The 21,099-nt window shown below is 32.1% G+C and overlaps 1 protein-coding gene across 4 annotated transcripts in view; it reads right to left on the bottom strand.

The window, feature by feature from the left end:
• The window catches only part of LOC114343583 (anion exchange protein 2), a 732,215-nt gene that overhangs the window by 194,841 nt on the left and 516,275 nt on the right, over nt 1–21,099 (bottom strand). For 2 of the 4 annotated variants that reach the window (XM_050650923.1, XM_050650924.1), the window contains one exon: nt 4,633–4,779. The exons of 1 other annotated variant lie outside the window; for it this stretch is intronic. In XM_050650923.1, coding sequence (XP_050506880.1) covers nt 4,633–4,779 — 147 coding nt within the window. The remainder of the gene's footprint in view (nt 1–4,632; nt 4,780–21,099) is intronic. One more of the 4 variants, XM_050650925.1, reaches the window with a different exon arrangement.

Below are 21,099 nucleotides of genomic sequence, written 5' to 3'. Positions count from 1 at the left end.
ATGGAGCGACAACCTTCCATAGAGGTATCAATCCGCCAATGAACAAGCAGAATTGCTTATAAAGAGGAAGAAGAAGAAGAAGAAGAAGAAGAAGAAGAAGAAGAACAATTAGCGCTATAGTCCAACTGTATCTTCGCCCCCGTTAGCGGAACTATTTCGATTAGATTTTTTTGCACAAACTTACTCAAAAAGAGGTCCTTATAACAGATTCAAAGGGTGCCAGGCGGTGCCGTGGTCAAAAAATTGTTTAAACAATTTCTTGTAAACAAATTCACAAAAATAATTTTTTCATTGCGAACGATTTTTTTAGATAATTTGGATTATTCTTAGCAAAAAAGGTCTCTTGTGATTTTTCTCTAAAATTGATTGTTGTCGAGTTATATGGCCATTTTCGCATTTTTCAAATTTTAAATCGCGTATAACTCGACAAAAATCAATTTTAGAGAAAAATCACAGGAGACATTTTTTGGTCATAATGTCCCAAATTATCTTAAAAAATTTGTTCGAAGTGAAAAAATTATTTTTGTGAATTTGTTTAAAAAAATTGTTTAAACAATTTTTCGACCACGGCACCGCCCGGCACCCTATGGATATGTTATAAGAACCTCTTTTTTGAGTAAGTTTGTGCAAAAAAATCGAATCGGAATAATTTCACTAACGGGGGCGACGATATATCCTGGACTATAGCCCTAATTGTTAATAATTAAAAATATCAGCTTTGTAATAAAATAATGACAAAAATCTCTTCGGGACCTTAAAGAAGGGGTTTGAAACTTTATCTGGTTACTTTTTGAATTTTATAATAATAATTTTTAATCGAGTTATTAAGCCATAAAAATCGCGATCCAATTATTAATCGCATATAACTCGACAACAATCAATTTTAGAGAAAAATGATAAAAAAGTATTTTCGTGAATTTGTTTAAAAAGAAATTGTTTAAACAATTTTTCGACCACGGCACCGCCCGGCACCCTGTGGATATGTTATAAGGACCTCTTTTTGAGTAAGTTTGTGCAAAAAAATCTAATCGGAATAATTTCGCTAGCGGGGGCGACAATACTACCCGGTCTAAAGTGAGATATGCTGCAAACAAAATTGATAACTAATGTATTTTAAGAAAATATGAGAAGAAAAATGAAAACCCCATCCACCAAAATGTAAATGCATCGCTTTCCTTTCCCAATACCTTTTATTATAGTGTTATTTCTATGTTCAAAAAGTTGGACGGGTTTAAAATGAACGGTTTTTAAAAAAAAGATCAAATTATAGAGAGCATTTTTAAATTTTCTTAAAAATCTTCCTTTTTCTCCATGTAACTTGAAAATGATAAGAGATACAATAATGAAAAATAAAAAGGAAATTTTTATCTGAAAAAGACCTACATTTTTGTGTGATATCTTTTTTTCGTATCTCTTATCTTTTTCGAGTTACATGGAGGAAAAGGAAGATTTTTAAAAAATTTTATAAATGCGCTCTATAATTTGATCTTATTTTTTTCAAAAACTATTCATTTTAATCCAGTCCAACTTATTGAACATAGAAATAACACTATAATAAAAAGTATTGTAGAAGGAAAACGATATATTGAAATTCTGATGGATGAGGGGTTAAATATACTTCTCATTTCTTCTTAAAATACATTAGTCATCAACTTTTTTTGCAGAATATCTCGCTTAGCTTGAATGTAATCGACATTTAGTATTGCACATTTTAAAGGTTTTTTCAAGCACTACAAAAGTTATTAGTATCATTATACACCTAAAATCGACAGTTTCTCTGCTATTTCAAATTGAATACACCGATTTGAGCATGCAGCAAAAAAACGAACTCTTCTTACCTACCATATCCCTCTTTGTATTTTTAGTGGAGTCACTGAAGGTGGATATGAGCTATTACCTCCGATTTCGTTGAACCTCCATCGATTTGGATGAAATTTGATAAGCGGTTAGAGGATATCTCAAGAAACAAAGGTGACATGGTGCCAACTTGCGCTTTTACCCTGGGGGTGGATGCCACCCCTTCTCGTGGGTGAAAATTATTTTATTAAAAATAACCCCATAATGCGGTAGAGGGACAAATTATAAGCAAAATTTGTTATATAAAATTATTAATATAAATTAAAACTTTTTGAGTTATTAAAGATCATAGATTTTAATTATTCGTGATAAAAATGCATGTTTTTAAACGATTTTTCATAAATAACTCAAAAACTATAAGTTTTCACAAAAAAGTTATTATTACCAAAATTGAAGATATTAAAAAACGAAATAAATCCTTTACTAGAAAAACCTTTTAGTATTAACTAAAAGTGAGTTATAAGTAATTTAATGTATATTTCTTTAGGCCACTACCCAAATCTAAGTTTTCAAGCTTAAATAACGTGAAATAACGGGAAAATTATGCATTTTGTAACACAAACTTATTAAACATTTGTCTAAGCATTTAAAAATATCTATCAGATGAGCTTACGAACAAGTTGATAGCATTAAAATTTATGCTCCAAAAATTTTTCAGAAGATATCTTTTAAAAATTTTTCAAAACAATGTTGTTTTTTTTAAATAACTCCGTTAATTTTGAGACATGAGATTCACCTAAAAATCATTTGAAAGCTAAAACTATGGGCTTTTAAACCACGTTAAATTTAATCTTTTAGACCCCTTACTTTTTTAAGAATAAAAGGTTAAATTGCCCAGTTACATGGTTCTCGCAGGCAAAATTTAAGATTAAAACGTTTCTATCTCGGTTATTTTGTACCCCACAGAAATACTAAAACAGGTAAAATATTTGATACAGAAAAAACTAAAGTTTGATTATATATCATTTTTTTTCGTATATTGAGTATTTTTGTAGTTATTATTAAAAGAAAATGAAAATAACGTTAATCTGAAAAATTCTGATTTTTTTAAATTATATCTTTTTTTCAAAAATATGTATTCTATACCGGTTAAATTTGTCAAAATCATTACTTATGCTAATATAAAGAAACTCTTGTAAGCATTTCTATAAATTTTAATTTTTGTGGAAATGGCGATGTTTTATTTTTCACTTTTTTCCAAAAGAATTCCAAACAGTTCTCTTATTTTCATCATAACTTGCTTAATTTTGATGCTATTAACGTCTTATGGAACTCATTTGATAGGTATTCTGAAGTACTTTGACAAGTGGTTAGTAGGTATATTTTATAAAATGCATAGTTTTCCCATTATTTAAGCCTGAATACTTAGATTTGCGTACTCATCGAAAAAAATATACCTTCAATTACTCATAACTTACTTTTAATTAACATGAGTGTAGTTCTTTAAATGAGAAATGTGTTAAATTTTTTATTATCTTTAATTTTGGTAATAATAACTTTTTTGTAAAAGCTTATAGTTTTTGAGTTATACGTAAAAAACTGCTTTAAAACATGCATTTTTTTACGAAAAAATAAAATCTTTGATCTTTAATAACTCAAAAAGTATTGATTTATATTAATAACTTTATAAAACAAATTTTGCTTAGAATTTGCCCCTCTATCGATTTATGGTATTATTTTTAATGAAATAATTTTCACCACCGAGATAAAAAAGGCATCCACCCTCAGGGTAAAAGCGCAAGTTGGCATCATATCACCTTTGTTCCTTGAGGTATCCTCTAACTACTCACCAATTTTCATAAAAATCTATGGAGGTTCAACGAAATCGGAGGTGAAAACCTTCAATGACTGCACTATTTAACTAGAAAATTTATGAAGGAACGAATCTCTTTATTTTTTTATAATATACAGAAATATTTTATATAGTATTTTTGTTAGATGTATAGTTTTTAAGGTATTCGCAAAAATCCGTCCGAAAAGGTGTCCGAAAATGGCCAATTTTCAACCACGAATAACTCAAAAAGTATCGAGTTTTCAAAAAATAATTATAAAACAGTTCTTGCTTAAAATTAGGTTCTCTAGCCTCTTCCGTGGCTCTTTTAACCAAAACATTTTTCACCTCCGAGAAGGGGCGGGAACCACCCCCAAGATAAAAGCGCACATCGGCATAGGGTAGATTTTGTTTCTTGAGCTATTCCCTACTTACTGTGAAAATATCAAGTAAATCGATGTAGTAGGATGGAATTCGGAGCCAAAGACCCTCATTGTCTGCCCTAAAGAAGAGAATAACAACAATGTTCAGGTTTTTTAGAAACAAATATTTTTCGTAGTTAGATATCCACAGAATGAGACGATTTTATTTATGAAAGACTTTTACTATCACGATGATATCTAAATATCTATAAACTACAAAAATTAGAAAATATACGGGGTGTAAATTTGATAAGATAAAATCAACTCATGGTGCCGATGATAAACATTTAATATTGTTTTAAATAAATGCACAGCAATAAAAACGGCAGTTAGTAATTATTTATACAAACAACAATTACAAACACTTAATATAAAATAATTCAAAACAAAACAAAAAAAATGAAATATATTATTTTCGGGTTGCTAAATTGGGCAAGAGATTGGCGAAATTATACGCTAGCTCAATTAAAAACCCGTTTGACGGTACACTGTACACCCAGTATATATAAGAATGAATGATTAGTGTTAAATTAGAACATAAAGCAAAACTAAAAGAAGAAAATAAACGTAAGATGACATTACGATTAAGTCACGTGATATTACGTGTGGAAACGAAGAGCCTCTATGAAGCGGTGGCGGATGCCGAATGTGCCCCTGTTGCGAGCAAATGGAGCAACGGGACATCATCGAGGCAGCGTCATAATTGACGCCATCTTCCAGCCATAGAGACTAAAAGAATTCAAAGTTAGTACATTCAGTAAAACAGGTATATACCTAGTGAGTCTTAAGTGTTAACCTCTCCCTCCTACTAAGCCTTTAGGTAACGATAATATATTCGGAAACTGGAAAAGGTAGGTTTCTCTTTCTACTGAAGTTGTAGCAAAGTACCCATCTATTTTCGTAGCTAGTTACCCCATTCCATTATCCCCTAAAACGTCCCGTGACAAAGTTCACCAACTATAAAACAGAGCCGTACGCATAAGTAGCTTGAGTGCTTGTTCTATTTACGTTCTATTAAGCCCCATGTCGACCCCAACCTCTTCTTCTAAGTAAGCATCCCAATTGTTACAAAGTTTATTTTTTTTATAAAATTCTCTACTGATATCTATATGACAAAATTAGTCCCTAACAGAAACGTATCTGTAAACTACGCAAATCGTTAGAGTAGTTTGAGATAACCAAACCTGCGACATTAAAAGACGAACAAAATTAGCATGGGAGTTCAGCAGATTAATCAACCCCAGTTGTTATTTACTGGATCTGTTTATGGTCCAAGAGCTGTGAGACATTTTTGAGTAGGTATTTTAGGCAACCTGAACATTTTTCAGGTGACTCTTCCATGATAGCCTAATACAAAAATGCCGGTCTGGCTGGAGAGTAGCGGTTATTTTCCCCAAAAATCCCCTCCAAAATTAAACAAAAGGGTAAAAATTGTTATTACAAAAAATATCATTGACGTGACTTTAAAGTAAATTTAAATATTCAAATATAAAGAAAATAAACAGGCCAGGCGATTTGACGGCGATTTTAATTTTGCAAGATACTTGCATGGGCGCCCCAGGATTATTTTTAGGGGATGCATCTGAACTTCAGAAGATTTTATCTGAATCTGTACATACTATTAACGAGTATAAAATATATAACTATACATGCGTATATATGTACATTCCTTCCGGACAGGGAGGTGCAATTGTTATTTTGACAGGTTATTTTTTAATTTTAAAAATAAATATTCTAAAAAAGACATGTTTTTTTCGGTGAAATTTTTCAATTGCCATTTGATCAAACAAATTACACGTGCATATAAATGAAAACCGCTATAGGTAAGTAGCAGTGTGAGAAAGAGCGTATACCGATAGCTGTTTGCGTCCTCTGCTGTAGCTGAGCGAGTCCGTTCGCTCGAGAAAATCACGTGACCTGGCGATATCCATGTTGTTGTGCCTCGAAAAGTTAGAGTAATTATTATATATCTCATAGTGTTATAAGTAACTTTTTCTTAATTAAAGAAAAATAATACGTACTATACAATAGATTTTGCAAATATGATAGAAAAAAAAACAAATTTATTATTATAAATATATGTATAGGTAGAGAAGTATAAAACTCTAAACTAAATTAATTCTGTGTCCGAATCTTGTACTTCTTCTTCAAACTCCTCATCTGAGCTTAAATATTCATTCTCTTCTTCTTCGTCAGACTCCCCTCGAGTCCTATTGTGCATGATCTGTAAATAGTTTTAATATGTATTTAGAATTAATTAAAAATTAATTAGTGATTAATTAGTTGAGTTACTACGTATTCTCCGTTCTTTTATACGGACTCGAAGCCTGGACAATCACGGGCGCATCTGAGGAAAAACTTGCCGTTGTTGAGATGTGGAGTTATCGAATGATGTTAAATATATCATGGACCCACGTAACAAACACGGAAACATTAAGAAAGACGAAAAAGGCAAAAGATATACTCAACACTATAAAGAAAAGAAACATGAGCTACTTTGGTCATATACTAAGAAGTAAAAAACGTGATGTGCTTGGTTATATAAGGAAAAGTATTAAGCATTGGTTATATAAGTAAGAATACGTAGCAACTCAATCAATTAATCACTAATTAATTTTTCATTAATTCTAAATACATATTACAACTATTTACAGATCAGGTAGAAGAATCTGAGCCTCGAGGGAAGTCTGCCGAAGAAGAAGAGAATGTATATTTATTTTAACTCATTTTTCTTTCCTTCATAGTGTTGAGTATTTCTTTTGTCTTTTTTATCTTTCTTAATGTTTCAGTGTTTGTTAAGTGTTGTGCCCATGATATTTTTTACATTATTCGATAACACCACATCTCAACAATGGCTTCACCAAAGTTTTTCTTCAGATTGTCCAGGCTTCGACTCCGTATAAAAGGACAGAGAATACGTAGCAACTCAATTAATTAATCACTGATTAATTTTTAACTAATTCTAAATACATATTACAACTATTTACAGATATATTTATATATTTATAACCTACCTATATATTTATAATAATAAATTTGTCTTTTTCCATCATATTTGCAAAATCTGTTGTATAGTACGTATTATTTTTCTTTAATTAAGAAAAATTACTTAAAAAACTATGATATATATATAATAATTACTCTAACGTTTCGAGGCACAAAAACATGGATATCGCCAGGTCACGTGATTTTCTCGAGCGAACGGACTCGCTCAGCTACAACAGAGGACGCAAACAGCTATCGGTATACGCTCTTTCTCACACTGGTGCTTACCTATAGCGGGTTTCATTTATATGCACGCGTAATTTGTTTGATCAAATGGCAATTGAAAAATTTCACCAAAAAAAAACCTGTCTTTTTAGAATATTTATTTTTAAAATTAAAAAATACCCTGTCACAATAACAATTGCACCTCCCTGTCCGGAAGGAATGTACATATCTATGCATGTATAGTTGTATTATATACTCATTAATAGTATGTACAGATTCAAATGAAATCTTCTGAAGTTCAGATGCCCCCCCTGAAAATAATCCTGGGGCGCCCATGCAAGTATCTTGCAGAGTTAAAATCGCCCTCAAATCGTCTGGCCTGTTTATTTTCTTTATATTTGAATATTTAAATTTATTTTCAAGGCATATCAACGATATTTTTTGTAAGAACAATTTTTACCCTTTTTTAACTTTGGGGGGGGATTTTTGGGGAAAATAACCGCTACCCTCCAGCCAGACCGGCATTTTTGTATTAGGCTATCATAGAAGAGTCACCTGAAAAATTTTCAGGTTGCCTAAAATACCTACTCAAAAATGTCTCACAGCTCTTATACATGAAGTATACAAAACCGGAAAAATCCCTCAGGAATGGTTGATGTCCACCTTTGTAACAATACCAAAAACAATATATGCCAAAGATTGTTCGGACTATAGGACAATATCACTAATAAGCCATACCCTCAAAATATTCCTAAAGGTGATTCATGGAAGATTATAGAGAAAGCTAGAAGATGATATGGATGATATCCAATTTGGGTTCCGCAAAGGACTTGGAACAAGAGAGGCATTGTTTGGACCTGGCATTGTTTGGAGAGAACCTGGATTCCTGTTTCATCGACTTCGAAAAAGCGTTCGATAGGGTCCGACATGAAAAACTAATAAAATTATTGAAAAACAAAGACATAGACAGACGAGATTTACGAAATATCATCAGTCTGTACTGGAATCAAAAAGCCAATATAAAGATAGAAGAACAAGAGTCCGAGAATATTGATATACAGAGAGGAGTAAGACAGGGTTGTGTTCTGTCGCCGCTACTGTTTAACGTGTACAGTGAAGCCATATTTCAGGAAGCGATAGCGGAACTAAGTGATGGAATCTCTATAAACGGAAGAATAGTAAATAACATAAGATTCGCTGATGACACCGTTAAAATGGCAGACACCCTGGAATCGCTACGAGAAATGTTAAATATAATTAACGATTATTGCATTCGATATGGACTAAAAATAAACAAGAAAAAAACTAAATTTATGATTGTCTCAAAAAAACAACATGAAAATGAAAGGTTAATGCTAGAGCAAACCCAAATAGAAAAAGTAAAGACATACAAATATCTGGGAACCTGGGTTGATGACAAAAATGACCAAAGCAAAGAAATTAAAGTCCGAATTGAAACTACAAGGCAAGCATTTATAAAAATGAAGACACTGCTTACAAAGACCTTCAGTTGCCTCTCAGATTGAGGGCTTTAAGATGCTACATATTTTCTATATTACTATACGGAATGGAAGCTTGGACATTGAAGAGACAACACATAAGAAAAATAGAAGAGTTTGAAATGTGGTGTTACAGAAGAATATTAAAAATTCAGTGGGTTCAAAGGATTACCAACGTTGAAGTGCTACGACGCGACGTTTAAATAAGGAGTTAGAAATTATGAACAGTATAAAAACAAGAAAACTGGAATATTTGGGTCACATTACCAGAGGAGAAAAATATGACTTGCTGAGAATTATTATGCAAGGAAGGCTCCAAGGAAGAAGAAGCATAGGAAGAAGACGTATCTCCTGGCTGAGGAACCTTAGAGAATGGTTTAACTGTAGTTCATTACAACTGTTCAGAACAGCAGCCAACAAAGTGATCATAGCCATTATGATATCCAACCTCCGATAGGAGACGGAACTTTAAGAAGAAGTTATTATTTAAATATTTAATGGAATAGCTATAATGTGTTTACAAGGGTGAGAGAAGGAAAACATATTATTATAAAAAAAGTTTTACCTCCATAGAAATAGAAACCATTTGGTCACTTTAGACGTAGACATAAAAACTATGTAGGACGAAGAATAGAGCTATTAGAAGTCGAAAGAAAGAGATGTAGAGGAAAACCAAGGAGAAGATGGAAGGGCTGTGTAGCAGGAAACTCGAGAGAGAAAGGTTTTGGTGAAGAAGATACGATGGGCAGAAATGCGTGGCGTCGAAGAGTAAAGAACACTGACCACAAGCTGAGGAAGAAGAAGAATACGAAGAAGAAATAGAGACCGAAGCGTTTGTTGCTTTCTCCAAATATATTATCGTTAAGGTATAGAGACGGTAGCACTTACGACTCACGCTGTATGTATATTATACGCTATTATATAGATAGCTAGCAACTCATCTTTGAATGCACAGTAACATCAGCAGTTCGCAATCTTGCAGCTAAATATTTTTTTAATAGATTTTAAGCTAGAATTTTGAGCTATTTCTTAGTAAAAACTAGCATGCTTTTACCTATTTTTTAACTTTTTAATTATAGTCTGTTGGTTCTACAGTCGAGTTATAACTGTTCGACAATAGTTAAAACTTACCGTTTTTAAAGTATTCATATAAGTTGTTCATAATTGCGTAACATGTCTTTCAGGTATGAAAGGCAATAGCTTTTGAAATGAATAAGGTAAATTATCCATTTCAAAAGACGCTCAGTACCGTCTGGTAGTACTAAAGAACTAATTTAATGTCCCTATGTAGTTGATTTGGTCTTATGATTCAGCATTTTCTTTACAGCTTTAGAGCTTTGTTTTTTTCTCTAGTACGTGTTTTCTTTTTGTGGATGTTGTTTTATGCCTCTTTTGCCTCGTTTAGGTACCTTCTGCCTCTTCGGGGCTTGTTTTTCGTTAGTTGTACTGTAGACACTGCCGTTCGGTTGTTACCAAACCTGATTGGAAGGTTCTGGTGTCTAGCGAAAAAGACACGAAGAGTTCAGAAAAAAAGGACATATTGTTAGTAAACAGTTCTTGTCAGAAGGGATTTTATTTTTACTTATTTCTGACGTTTTTACAGTGTAACTCCTGCACAGAGAGGAAAGTTTTCTTATATAAAACTAAGTTTTCAATCTAATAACACATAAAATAATATTAAAAATATTACTCTAAAATTTCTACTTCTAAAATTTGCAAGTCATAACGGATGCTGAGACTAAAGAAGATGAGAGAATTTTACAATTTTTAATTCACGTCCCATCTGCTCAGCACGGTAAAGTTCCAACGAGACTGGTTCCCCTCGTACTCCAATCAGAGTAAACATGTAAATCAAAAAGGAATAACCATTTTCAATTTCGTTGCAACACGAAACTACAGCCGCATTATATTGTAGTTCAATCAGAGAGTGCAGCAAGCACCTCTAACCGTTTCGAAACTTATTAGTGTCTCATCAGGAGGCAAATATGCTGCTCTCACTGACCCAACCAGGAAAAACCCCGGAGTGCAGTCACGGATTGCAACGAACGAAATGGCAGGGATACCCTAGCGGCAACTGATAGCAAAATACTAAGTTTTCAATCTAATCACACAGAAAATAATATTAAAAATATTACTCTACATCCCACCAGCCTGAAAACAATGGGAACCTTCTCTGGTTACAGGTTACACCTCCGAGGCTTCTAAACGGTAGAGATGCTTGCTGCACTCTCTGATTGAACTAGAATATAATGAGAAATTGAAATGATTATTCATTTTTTATTTACATGTTAACTCTGATTGGAGTACGGAGGGAACCATTCTCGTTGGAACTTTACCGCGCTGAGCAGATGCGACGTGAATTATAAATTGTAAAATTCCCTCATCTTCTTTAGTCTCAGCATCCGTTATGGCTTGAAAATTTTAGAAGATTCGGTTGTGTAACCAGAGAAGGTTCCCATTGTTTTCAGTCTGGTGCGATGTAGAGTAATATTTTTAATATTATTTTATGTGTAATTAGATTGAAAACTTAGTCTTTTGCTAGCAGTTGCCGCTAGGTCATCCCTGCCATTTCGTTCGTTGCAATCCGTGACTGCACGCCGGGGTTTTTCGTGGTTGGGTCAGATAGAGCAGCATACGTGCCTCCTGATGAGAGACTAATAAGTTTCGAAACCGGTAGAGGTGCTTGCTGCACTCTCTGATTGAACTAGAATATAATGCGGCTTTAGTTTCGTGTTGCAACGAAATTGAAAATTGTTATTCGTTTTTGATGTTCATGTATAGTTGAAAGGCTCGATAGGTGATGAACTGACCCAGTTTGTAGTTTACTTGACGCATACTTTTTCTTTCTAAGGTTTGCAGGTTCTGTGATAGGTCATGACTAGCAGAGAGCAAATATTTGCTTGGTACTCATATACTCAACCAGCGGACATAGGTACATTTTTTAAGTGAATAGTAAGTTCCTGTTTGCTCTTGTTTTACTCCTAGGTTTGTTTGCGGATCAGATACCCAGTATAGTGGTCTGATGAACACTATTTCTAGGTACCTGATCTGATCACTGAAATGAAATATGTCTCCACACAACCTGATGTTGAATCTTACATTCGTTTGTTGTGTGAAAGCTGCAAAGCTTCGAATGTCTGAAGAGTATGAACTGAGTTCTCTGTGGATCAGATGTCTCTATCTATTGCACCATCTACTGACGAGTAGAAGTTGGCAGGAGTTTTGTCCTATTTTCGTAGCAGGATAGCGTTGGATACCTTCCTACGATTTGGAAAGTAGCAGGGTTTAAGGAATGCCTCGAAATGCTCTATGCTTCCTCGAACACCGTACCGGCCATCTGGCTGCTGATACAGGTTGCGTTTATTACTGCGCAGCACACCTGTACAGGTAAATACAAAATCAGGGTGATTGATTAGTGTGATAAAGTTTAGTAGATCCGCTAGAGTAATAGATAGCAATAAAAGTTAATAAAAATACTTGTAGCCAACTTTGAGCTTCACATTACAAAATTAGTTAGAATGTTACAGGGTGTTCGATATCATAGTGGCATGCAGACCAAACTTATGTTTTTTTTAAATGGAACACCCTATATTTTATTTTATATTTCAAATCCTCTTAACTTCTACATCACAAAAATATAAAGATTTGTTATGTTATACAGGGTATTTACAAAGTTATAACCAATGTTCTACGAAAATCGTAATAAGTTCAGCTCCCTGTATAAATAAAAATAAGCACAACAGCAATGATTTATTGGTGCCATATTTTTTTATTGATTGTCAAACTTTATAAAAATTGTTGATATTGCTAATTTTCTTTATATCACATACAGGATGAGTCAAAACGCAAGTATTACATTATTTTCTCAGTAATTTTAAATAGAACACCTTAATTAATAACTTGTTCTGAAAAATGAAAATATCTCGAAAACTAACAAATTTAAGCATAGGGAATATTATACAAAAATTAAAGTACGGTAATGATACTTTTCGACGGTGATATAAAATACAGGTTGTTCCATTTAAAATTCCTGAGAAAATAATGTACTTGCGTTTTGACTCACCCTGTATTCGATATAAGGAAAATTAGCAATATCAACAATTTTTATAAATTTTGACAATCAACAAAAAAATACAGCACCAATAAACGATTGCTGTTGTGCTTATTTTTATTTATACAGTGAGCTGAACTTGTTACGTTTTTCATAAAAAATTGGTTATAACTTTGTAAAAGCCCTATATAACATAACAAACCTTTATATTTTTGTGATGGGAAAGTTAGGAGAATTTCGAATATAAAATAAAATATAGGGTGTTTCATTTAAAAAAACATAAGTTTGGTTTGCCACTATGTTATCGAACACCCTGTAACATTCTAACTAATTTCGTATAGCCTAATAAAATAAAAAAAAAGTCAAAATGTAAATTCGTACAGGTTAAAACAAATTTTATATCACAGTTTAGGTGGGTACAAAAGATATTTTCAAGAAAGTATCCAAATCATATAAGGGGATCATTGTTTAAATAATTAAAAAGGGGTCATTTTGCAAAAAAAAATACTTTTTTAACTGCTAAGGTAATTCACTTATTAATGAAGGTCTATGGGATTTTTTTCTGCAAAGTTGAAGGGTAAATCTTTCACATAAGACTTACTAAATTAAATTTGACCCCCTATTTATTTAAATAATTGTATATAAAACTTTAAAAACAAATTTACAAAAAATTATTTTTAGCGTTTTAAATAAGCACTATAAAATATCTTATTTTACAGAATAAGTTGCGCTATGTTACCAGTATTAAAAAAAAATTAGTCGAAAAATATTTAATATTTTTTGAGATATTGAATTTGTTTATTAAATGTTACTATATTTTCAATTGCAAAAACGCGGTTGTTGCCAAAGAAATATTCACCTGCTTAAGATCTCATTATTTTTATTTTTATGTATATTTTCGATAAATGTATTGATAAATTCAAATTTAAATTAAACTCCCCCCTGAAAGGGCATTTGAAAATTATTCAAATTTGTTTATAATTTGTTTTTTTAATACCGTCGCGCGTCGCGGGGATTAAGTATTTTGAAATGCCGTTTCGATAATTGGGTTCCTGGGAATTTTTTACTAATTAACAAAATTTTTTTGTCGTTTTTTCTTCTTCTTTTTTTTTCTTGGAGTTATATTACTACGGGCCCTTTTAGGGTTAAATTTTATTAAGAATGTCGAATCTCTGAGTTGTAGATTCTAGACCTGAAAATATTAAGATTTAACTAAAATCTCTTTAATAAAATGTGGCTACTTACTGAGTTACGGGGTGTTTTATTTAAAAATTTAAAAATTATTGTTACCAAGTATTTTAAAACTATTTGACGTTTCCTTGTCATACTTGGCAGAAATTGTAACTATTATACACCCTATTAAATTATGATTAATAAACGTTTCTAGCTAGTGCCAGAGGCGTACGACAGGGGATAGTGAATGATTGACCCTTCCCAAATTCTACGCCACTGAGTGAATTACTATTTTAGCGAAATTTTTCGATTCTCCAATACTTTGTATGTAAATAACTTTATAGGTATCGATAAAGTCATCAGTTTGAGATATATGGGAAGTTTAAAATGAATGAATGAATGAATCAAAGTAACTATGCCGTTTCATTTTTAACGTCCAATATCTCGAAAACTAATGACTTAATCGTTACCAGTAAAGAGTACATTATTTACATAGAAAGTATTGGAGAATCTAAAAATTTCGCTAAAATAGTAATTCCCTCAGTGGCGTAGAATTTGGGAACGGTCAACCATTAACTATCCCCTGTCGTACGCGTCTGGTAGTAGCTAGAAACTTTTATTTATCACAATTTAGCAGACTGTATAGTACCCACACTTTCTGCCAAGTATGATAAGGATACGTCAAATAGTTTGAAAGTACTTGGTAAAAATAATTTTTAAATTTTTAAATAAAACACCCTGTAACTCAGTAAGTAGCCACATTTTATTTAAGTGATTTTAGACTAATCTTAATATTTTTAGGTCTAGAATCTACAACTTAGAGATTCGACATTCTTAATCAAACTTAACCCAAAAAGGGCCCGTAGTAATATAACTCCAAGAAAAAAAAAAGAAGAGGAAAAAAGACAGAAAAATTTGTTAATTAGTGAAAAATTCCCAGGAACCCAATTATCGAAACGGCATTTCAAAATATTTAATCCCTGCGACGTTATTAAAAAAACAAATTATAAACAAATTTGAATAATTTTCAAATGCCATTTTAGGGGGAAGTTTAATTGAAATTTGAATTGATCAATACATTTATCGAAAATATACATAAAAATAAAAATAATAAGATTTAATACAGGTGAATATTTCTTTGGCAACAACCGCGTTTTTGCAATTGAAAATAGAGTAACATTTAATAAACAAATTCAATATCTCAAAAAATATTAACTATTTTTGGACCAATTTTTTTTATTAATACTGATAACATAGCGCAACTTTGTAAAATAAGATATTTTATAGTGCTTATTTAAAACGCTAAAAATAATTTTTTGCAATTTTTATTTTTAAAGTTTTATGTATAATTATTTAACTAAATGGGGAGTCAAATTTAATTTAGTATGTCTTATGTGAAAGATTTACCCTTCAACTTTGCAGAAAACAGTCCTATAGACCTTCATTAGTAATTAAATGACCTCAGCAGTTAAAAAAGTATTTTTTCTTGCAAAAATGACCCCTCTTTAATTATTTAAACAATGATCCCCTTGTATGATTTGGATACTTTCTTGAAAATATCTTTTGTACCCACCTAAACTTTGATATAAAATTTGTTTCAACCTGTACGAATTTACATTTTGATTTACATGTAGTGTAATTTTATTTTACTAGACTAGTAATGTAAAGCTGAAAGTTGGCTACAATTTTTGTTATCAACTTTTATTGCTATCTATTACTATAGCGGATCTACTGAGCTTTAACGCACTCATCAATCACCCTGTATATTGAATTTAAATTATTTTAGGACGAAACATTTTTTTGTCATTACTTTTTAAACCACAAAAATGTTAGGCAATATTATAGTTCATATTTCTAATAATGTTTAAAAAGTAATGACAAAATAATTTTTCGTCTTACAATAATTTTAAATTCGATATATTTAGCTGTAAAAATGTGCTGCGCAGTAATGAACGGAACCTGTATCAGCAGCTAGATGGCCGGTACGGTGTTCGAGGATGCATAGGGAATAAATAATATATTAAAGAACCAGTTGTCTTAAAATAATTTTTTTTCCGACTCTTGGTCCATAACAAGGTTCTTTCTGGGCAGTTTAAAAATGTTTGTTATACCTCCCTTTTATGTGTGAGTACAATGATTGCATTATTCCACCGATCTGGTGTTATCCCTTCCACAATAAATTCATTGAATATTACTTTTCTAAATCTATCTATCTATAAATGTTATATTTGTCTCGAGTTTTTTCACTCAGAAGTAAACTTCGCGCGTGCTTATTATATTTATGATTGGAGAAATCAGAAACTGGGGAGTATTTCAAAGGGATTTCGATGATTGGATTTCTTCTACACGGGGTACTTTAATTAAGTTCTTTTTTTTTGTCGTCGAGATGCTGCTTGAACTTCGCGTCATATCCCACACCGATGTGTGTTATCCGAGTATATAATATAATGAGTTCTGAACCTTTCCCCGCACGTTTTCACTTTCCACGTTTCCAGTTCAATTTCTACGCCTCTATCGGTTTATTTGAGTTATGGACAAATTGGTTCAGCTGATCCTTGACCTTTTTTTTTTTGTAAAAATATTTAGTTGACACTTTTTTTGTATGGGAGAAAAGGGACCTTCGGGGTCATCTGAACATAATGCGTATTGATCTTTTATATTTCAAAAGCCTGTTACAGGGTGTTATATAACAAGTTTTTACCCCAGGAAAGGAAGCCGAAAAAGCACTTGAAAAAATACTGGGCGCTATTTTTCAACTGAAATATCTGATAATAAAATAAAAACCTTATCTTGTAAAAGGTATATTTAAAATCCCTAAAAAGGGCTATATCACAACAAAACGTTTTCGGAATCAACATTCCATCATCAGGGTTATTACCTATTTCCTATCTCTCTAATTCAAGAAAGGTCTCGAATTCATTCTTTATAAGACCGGTTGATAAATCTGAACTGATCCAAACAATTAATAGTATCAAAAGCAAATCTTCCTGTAGTACCGATGGACTATCCATAAATATTTTCTCAAATCTCCCAAACAGTGTGTTGGGAGTCCTCATCTCTCTAATTAATGATTCTTTTGAGAAAGGTAAATTTCCAGAGTGCCTAAAGACGGCCATCATTATTCCTCTTCGTAAGGGTGGTAAAAAAACTAATGCCTGCAATTATAGACCTATTGCATTACTACCAGTACTGTCCAAAATTATTGAGAGACTCATAAAAGTCCGACTTATGTCCTTTCTAGTTGATAACAATATTTTATCAAAAAATCAGTTTGGCTTTTTAAATAATAAATGTACCACAGATGCCATGTTTTCTGTACTACATGAGGTTTATCAAGCATTAAACAATAATCTGCCATTGTTTTTTGTGATTATGCCAAAGCTTTTGATTGTGTAAATCACGACATTTTGATAAAAAAACTACTACTTTTCCTTATCTTTATTAATGACATCACTAGCTTAAAAATCAAGGGAAAAGTTTTTCTTTTTGCTGATGATACCAGTATCACTTGGAGTAACTCAAATATTGCAACTCCTTCATGCTACTATAACTTCTGATCTATTCACAATAAAATCCTGGTCCGATTCAAATTTACTCTCTTTTAACGTAGATAAAACAGTAGCAGTATCCTATAAAGAAGCTCTTCATAACAGCCAGATCAGTATCGTTGATTCTATAAAGTTTCTTGGTATTTTTTTAGATAGCAACCTTAAATGGTCCCTTCATATTGATGTGTTAAGCAAGAAACTAGCCCTCAGCTTGCTTTGCAATAAGATCTTGAAATTGAGGCTAGTTTCTTGCTAGTAAAGACATACAAATATCTGGGAACCTGGGTTGATGACAAAAATGACCAAAGCAAAGAAATTAAAGTCCGAATTGAAACTGCAAGGCAAGCATTTATAAAAATGAAGACACTGCTTACAAACAAAGACCTTCAGTTGCCTCTCAGATTGAGGGCTCTAAGATGCTACATATTTTCTATATTGCTATACGGAATGGAAGCTTGGACATTAAAGAGACAACATATAAGAAGAATAGAAGCATTCGAAATGTGGTGTTACAGAAGAATATTGAAAATTCAGTGGGTTCAAAGGATTACCAATGTTGAAGTGCTACGACGTTTAAATAAGGAGTTAAAAATTATGAAAAGTATAAAAACTAGAAAACTGGAATATTTGGGTCACATTACCAGAGGAGAAAAATATGAGTTGCTGAGAATTATTATGCAAGGAAGGATCCAAGGAAGAAGAGGCATAGGAAGAAGACGCATCTCCTGGCTGAGGAACCTTAGAGAATGGTTTAACTGTAGTTCATTACAACTATTCAGAGCAGCAGCCAACAAAGTGATCATAGCCATTATGATATCCAACCTCCGATAGGAGAGGGAACTTTAAGAAGAAGAAGTAAATTGTATTTGTTATTTGTTATTGTTCTTATTTATGACTCTTGTAACCTTTGTCTATAAAATTGTTAAATTTTTCATGATAATAAAGCACATTTCTATTCTATTCTATCATCTAAAATAAGTATAACTCTATAAGTAAAGCAAACGTGAGGTTAAATTTTGACAAAGCGTTTTAACCTCACGTTTGCTTTCCTTATAGAGTTATACTTATTTTAGGTGATAACACTGATGATGGAATATTGATTCCGGAAACGTTTTGTTGTGATATAGCCCTTTTTAGGGATTTAAAATATACCTTTTACAAGATAAGGTTTTTATTTTTTTGTGATTTATGGTATACCGCCAGTTACAGGAATTTTTCCTTGTGATATTTTTTGAAATATCTGGGGTAAGTGAATAGAAAAGGCCAATACCAGGAAAATACCATCGCGTGGATATCGAAATTTTTATTGCGCCATGGTGTTTTATTAAAATTTTAAGAAAAACCGCGACTGTTTTTATTCATTTCAATATTGTGAAAAGCTACTTTCTTGAAAAACTTTCTTGAAAATACTTGCTCTTTAAAGTGAGATTTTCTAAATGAAAAATGCTTATTGTGTACTTGCGCAGTTTGTTTTTTTGGTAGAGTATAAAACGGCGCTGATAATCTAATTGTTTATAATGTAAAAAATGGTTCTTCATTTTGCATCGATTATTTGTAAGTAAATAATTAAACACGGGCGAGCGGTTTACCCCTATAAGCAGAGCATCAACCGACTAGTGATGTTGATTATAGTTACTTTCTAGTATTCGTTACAAATCGTTACTTTTTTTATAAAGTAATCATTTACCGTATTCGTTACTTTGATTACTATGATTACTTTTGTTACTTTTGTATTTGAGTACCGGTAATCATATCGAGAATCGTATTTCTCAGTAAGTAGGTCTTACAGATGGCACAGAACAATTCTAACCTGGAGACCATACGAACACAAAAGACCCATAGGCAGACCTCCTATGAGATGGACAGATGATCTGAAACGAACTGCCGGGAAAAATTGGCTACAAGTAGCGTACAACAAAAAACAATGGAAAGAAGGTAGACGAAGAAGAAGAAGAAGGTATTTTGTATAGGTATTCCGATATAACAACGACCTTCACCGATCTGTTTAAGGGATAAAAATGATTTGATTACTATGATTACAGTTGAGTCCGCGAGTCTTTACCCGTGCGTCATTAATACCTGGCGAGATAAAACACATACTTTTTATTTAGCATCATTCTCTTCCACGCATGAAATTAATGACAAACCAGCTGCCGCCTGTTATTAAGTAAAGACACATGTTACTTTTATGAACGATTTAGACTCAGTGCATTGAAAAGAGATAGGTACACAGAAAGATGATTGGAGATGTCTTCACATATTTTAAGTACAATTTCTGACGTTTTGGTTTGTTTACTTTTGTGGCTGTCAGTTTGTTGAATTTTTTGCTGTTATTTTGTCGAATTTTTGCATTTTGAATTTTTTTATAGTATACAAACAGTTGTTTTCACAACTAATTTTATATTGGAGTTAGAAATTTTGTAATAATTTTACGTTATTGTACGATAAATTTTGACAACGTACAAAGCTAACCTCATTGTTGACACAGTTGAATGCTTGTGTTTAAGGTTCCGCCAAAGTGAATAAAATAACAAAAAGAAAATATGTTATCGAATTTTTTTATAAATTGTTTATTTATTTATTAATCAATGATAATAAAATATTTTATTAAGCTAATTCAAATGTAGCTGTAATTATGCACCAAAATTTTAAAACAAAACTTAAATTTGACATTCTATTTATTTGATAACGTCAAATTTTATACTATAACCCGTGATTGGAATAATATCCACTTGCCGTTGCGTTTAGTAAATTTCCGACTTATTTCGTATGCTTTAAATGATGACGCACGGGTAAAGACTCGCGGACTCAACTGTACTTTTGTATTTTGTAACGAAGTAATCAGAGTAATCAAAGTAGATACAATAGTTGTTACTCGTTCGGATACGATTGGTACGAAGTAATCAGAGTAATTAAAGTAGATACAATAGTCGTTACTCGCTCTAATACGATTGGTACGAAATAACGAAGTAATCAGAGTAATCAAAGTAACGATTTGCCTCTCTGTATAGTAATCGTTACTTTCGGTATTCGTAAGTAACGAGTACTTTCTAACGAATAGCTACTTTTTCAACATCACTACAACCGACTATTTTTTTGAATTTCTAAACCACTAATGCACTAAACCCTTTTTATTCGATCCTATATATTTTTCTAAGTTTTTATCTTTTTTTTTAATTTTTCTAAGTAAGGCAGTAACTGTTATTAACAAATAACTTGTTTCGAATTTCGAAATTTTGAAATAAATTAATTTTTTTAGGCGTATCTCATAGAAATAAACACTTTTAATGTCCAAGTAATTTTTAGAAAAATGCTCTCTTTTCGAGTTATTTCCAATTTTTGGTGATTATCCACTTAATTAGTGATTCTTGGAATTTTTTTTCTAAAAACTACTAAATAAATTGCTTCTCCTTCTTCTTCTTTTTGTATAGACATGACTCTGTCTGTTTTTTTCAATATGCCTCTAGTAAGTTGTCGTTCCATCGTTTTCGTGGTCTTCCCACTGATCGTCTTCCTATTGGTGAACCGTCTCTCGCTGTCCTGACTACCCTATTTGTTGTCATTCGGC

Source organism: Diabrotica virgifera, chromosome 5, assembly GCF_917563875.1.
Source record: "Diabrotica virgifera virgifera chromosome 5, PGI_DIABVI_V3a".
Taxonomy (NCBI): Eukaryota; Metazoa; Arthropoda; class Insecta; order Coleoptera; family Chrysomelidae; genus Diabrotica; species Diabrotica virgifera.
This window is presented reverse-complemented; position numbering and strand designations above follow the sequence as displayed.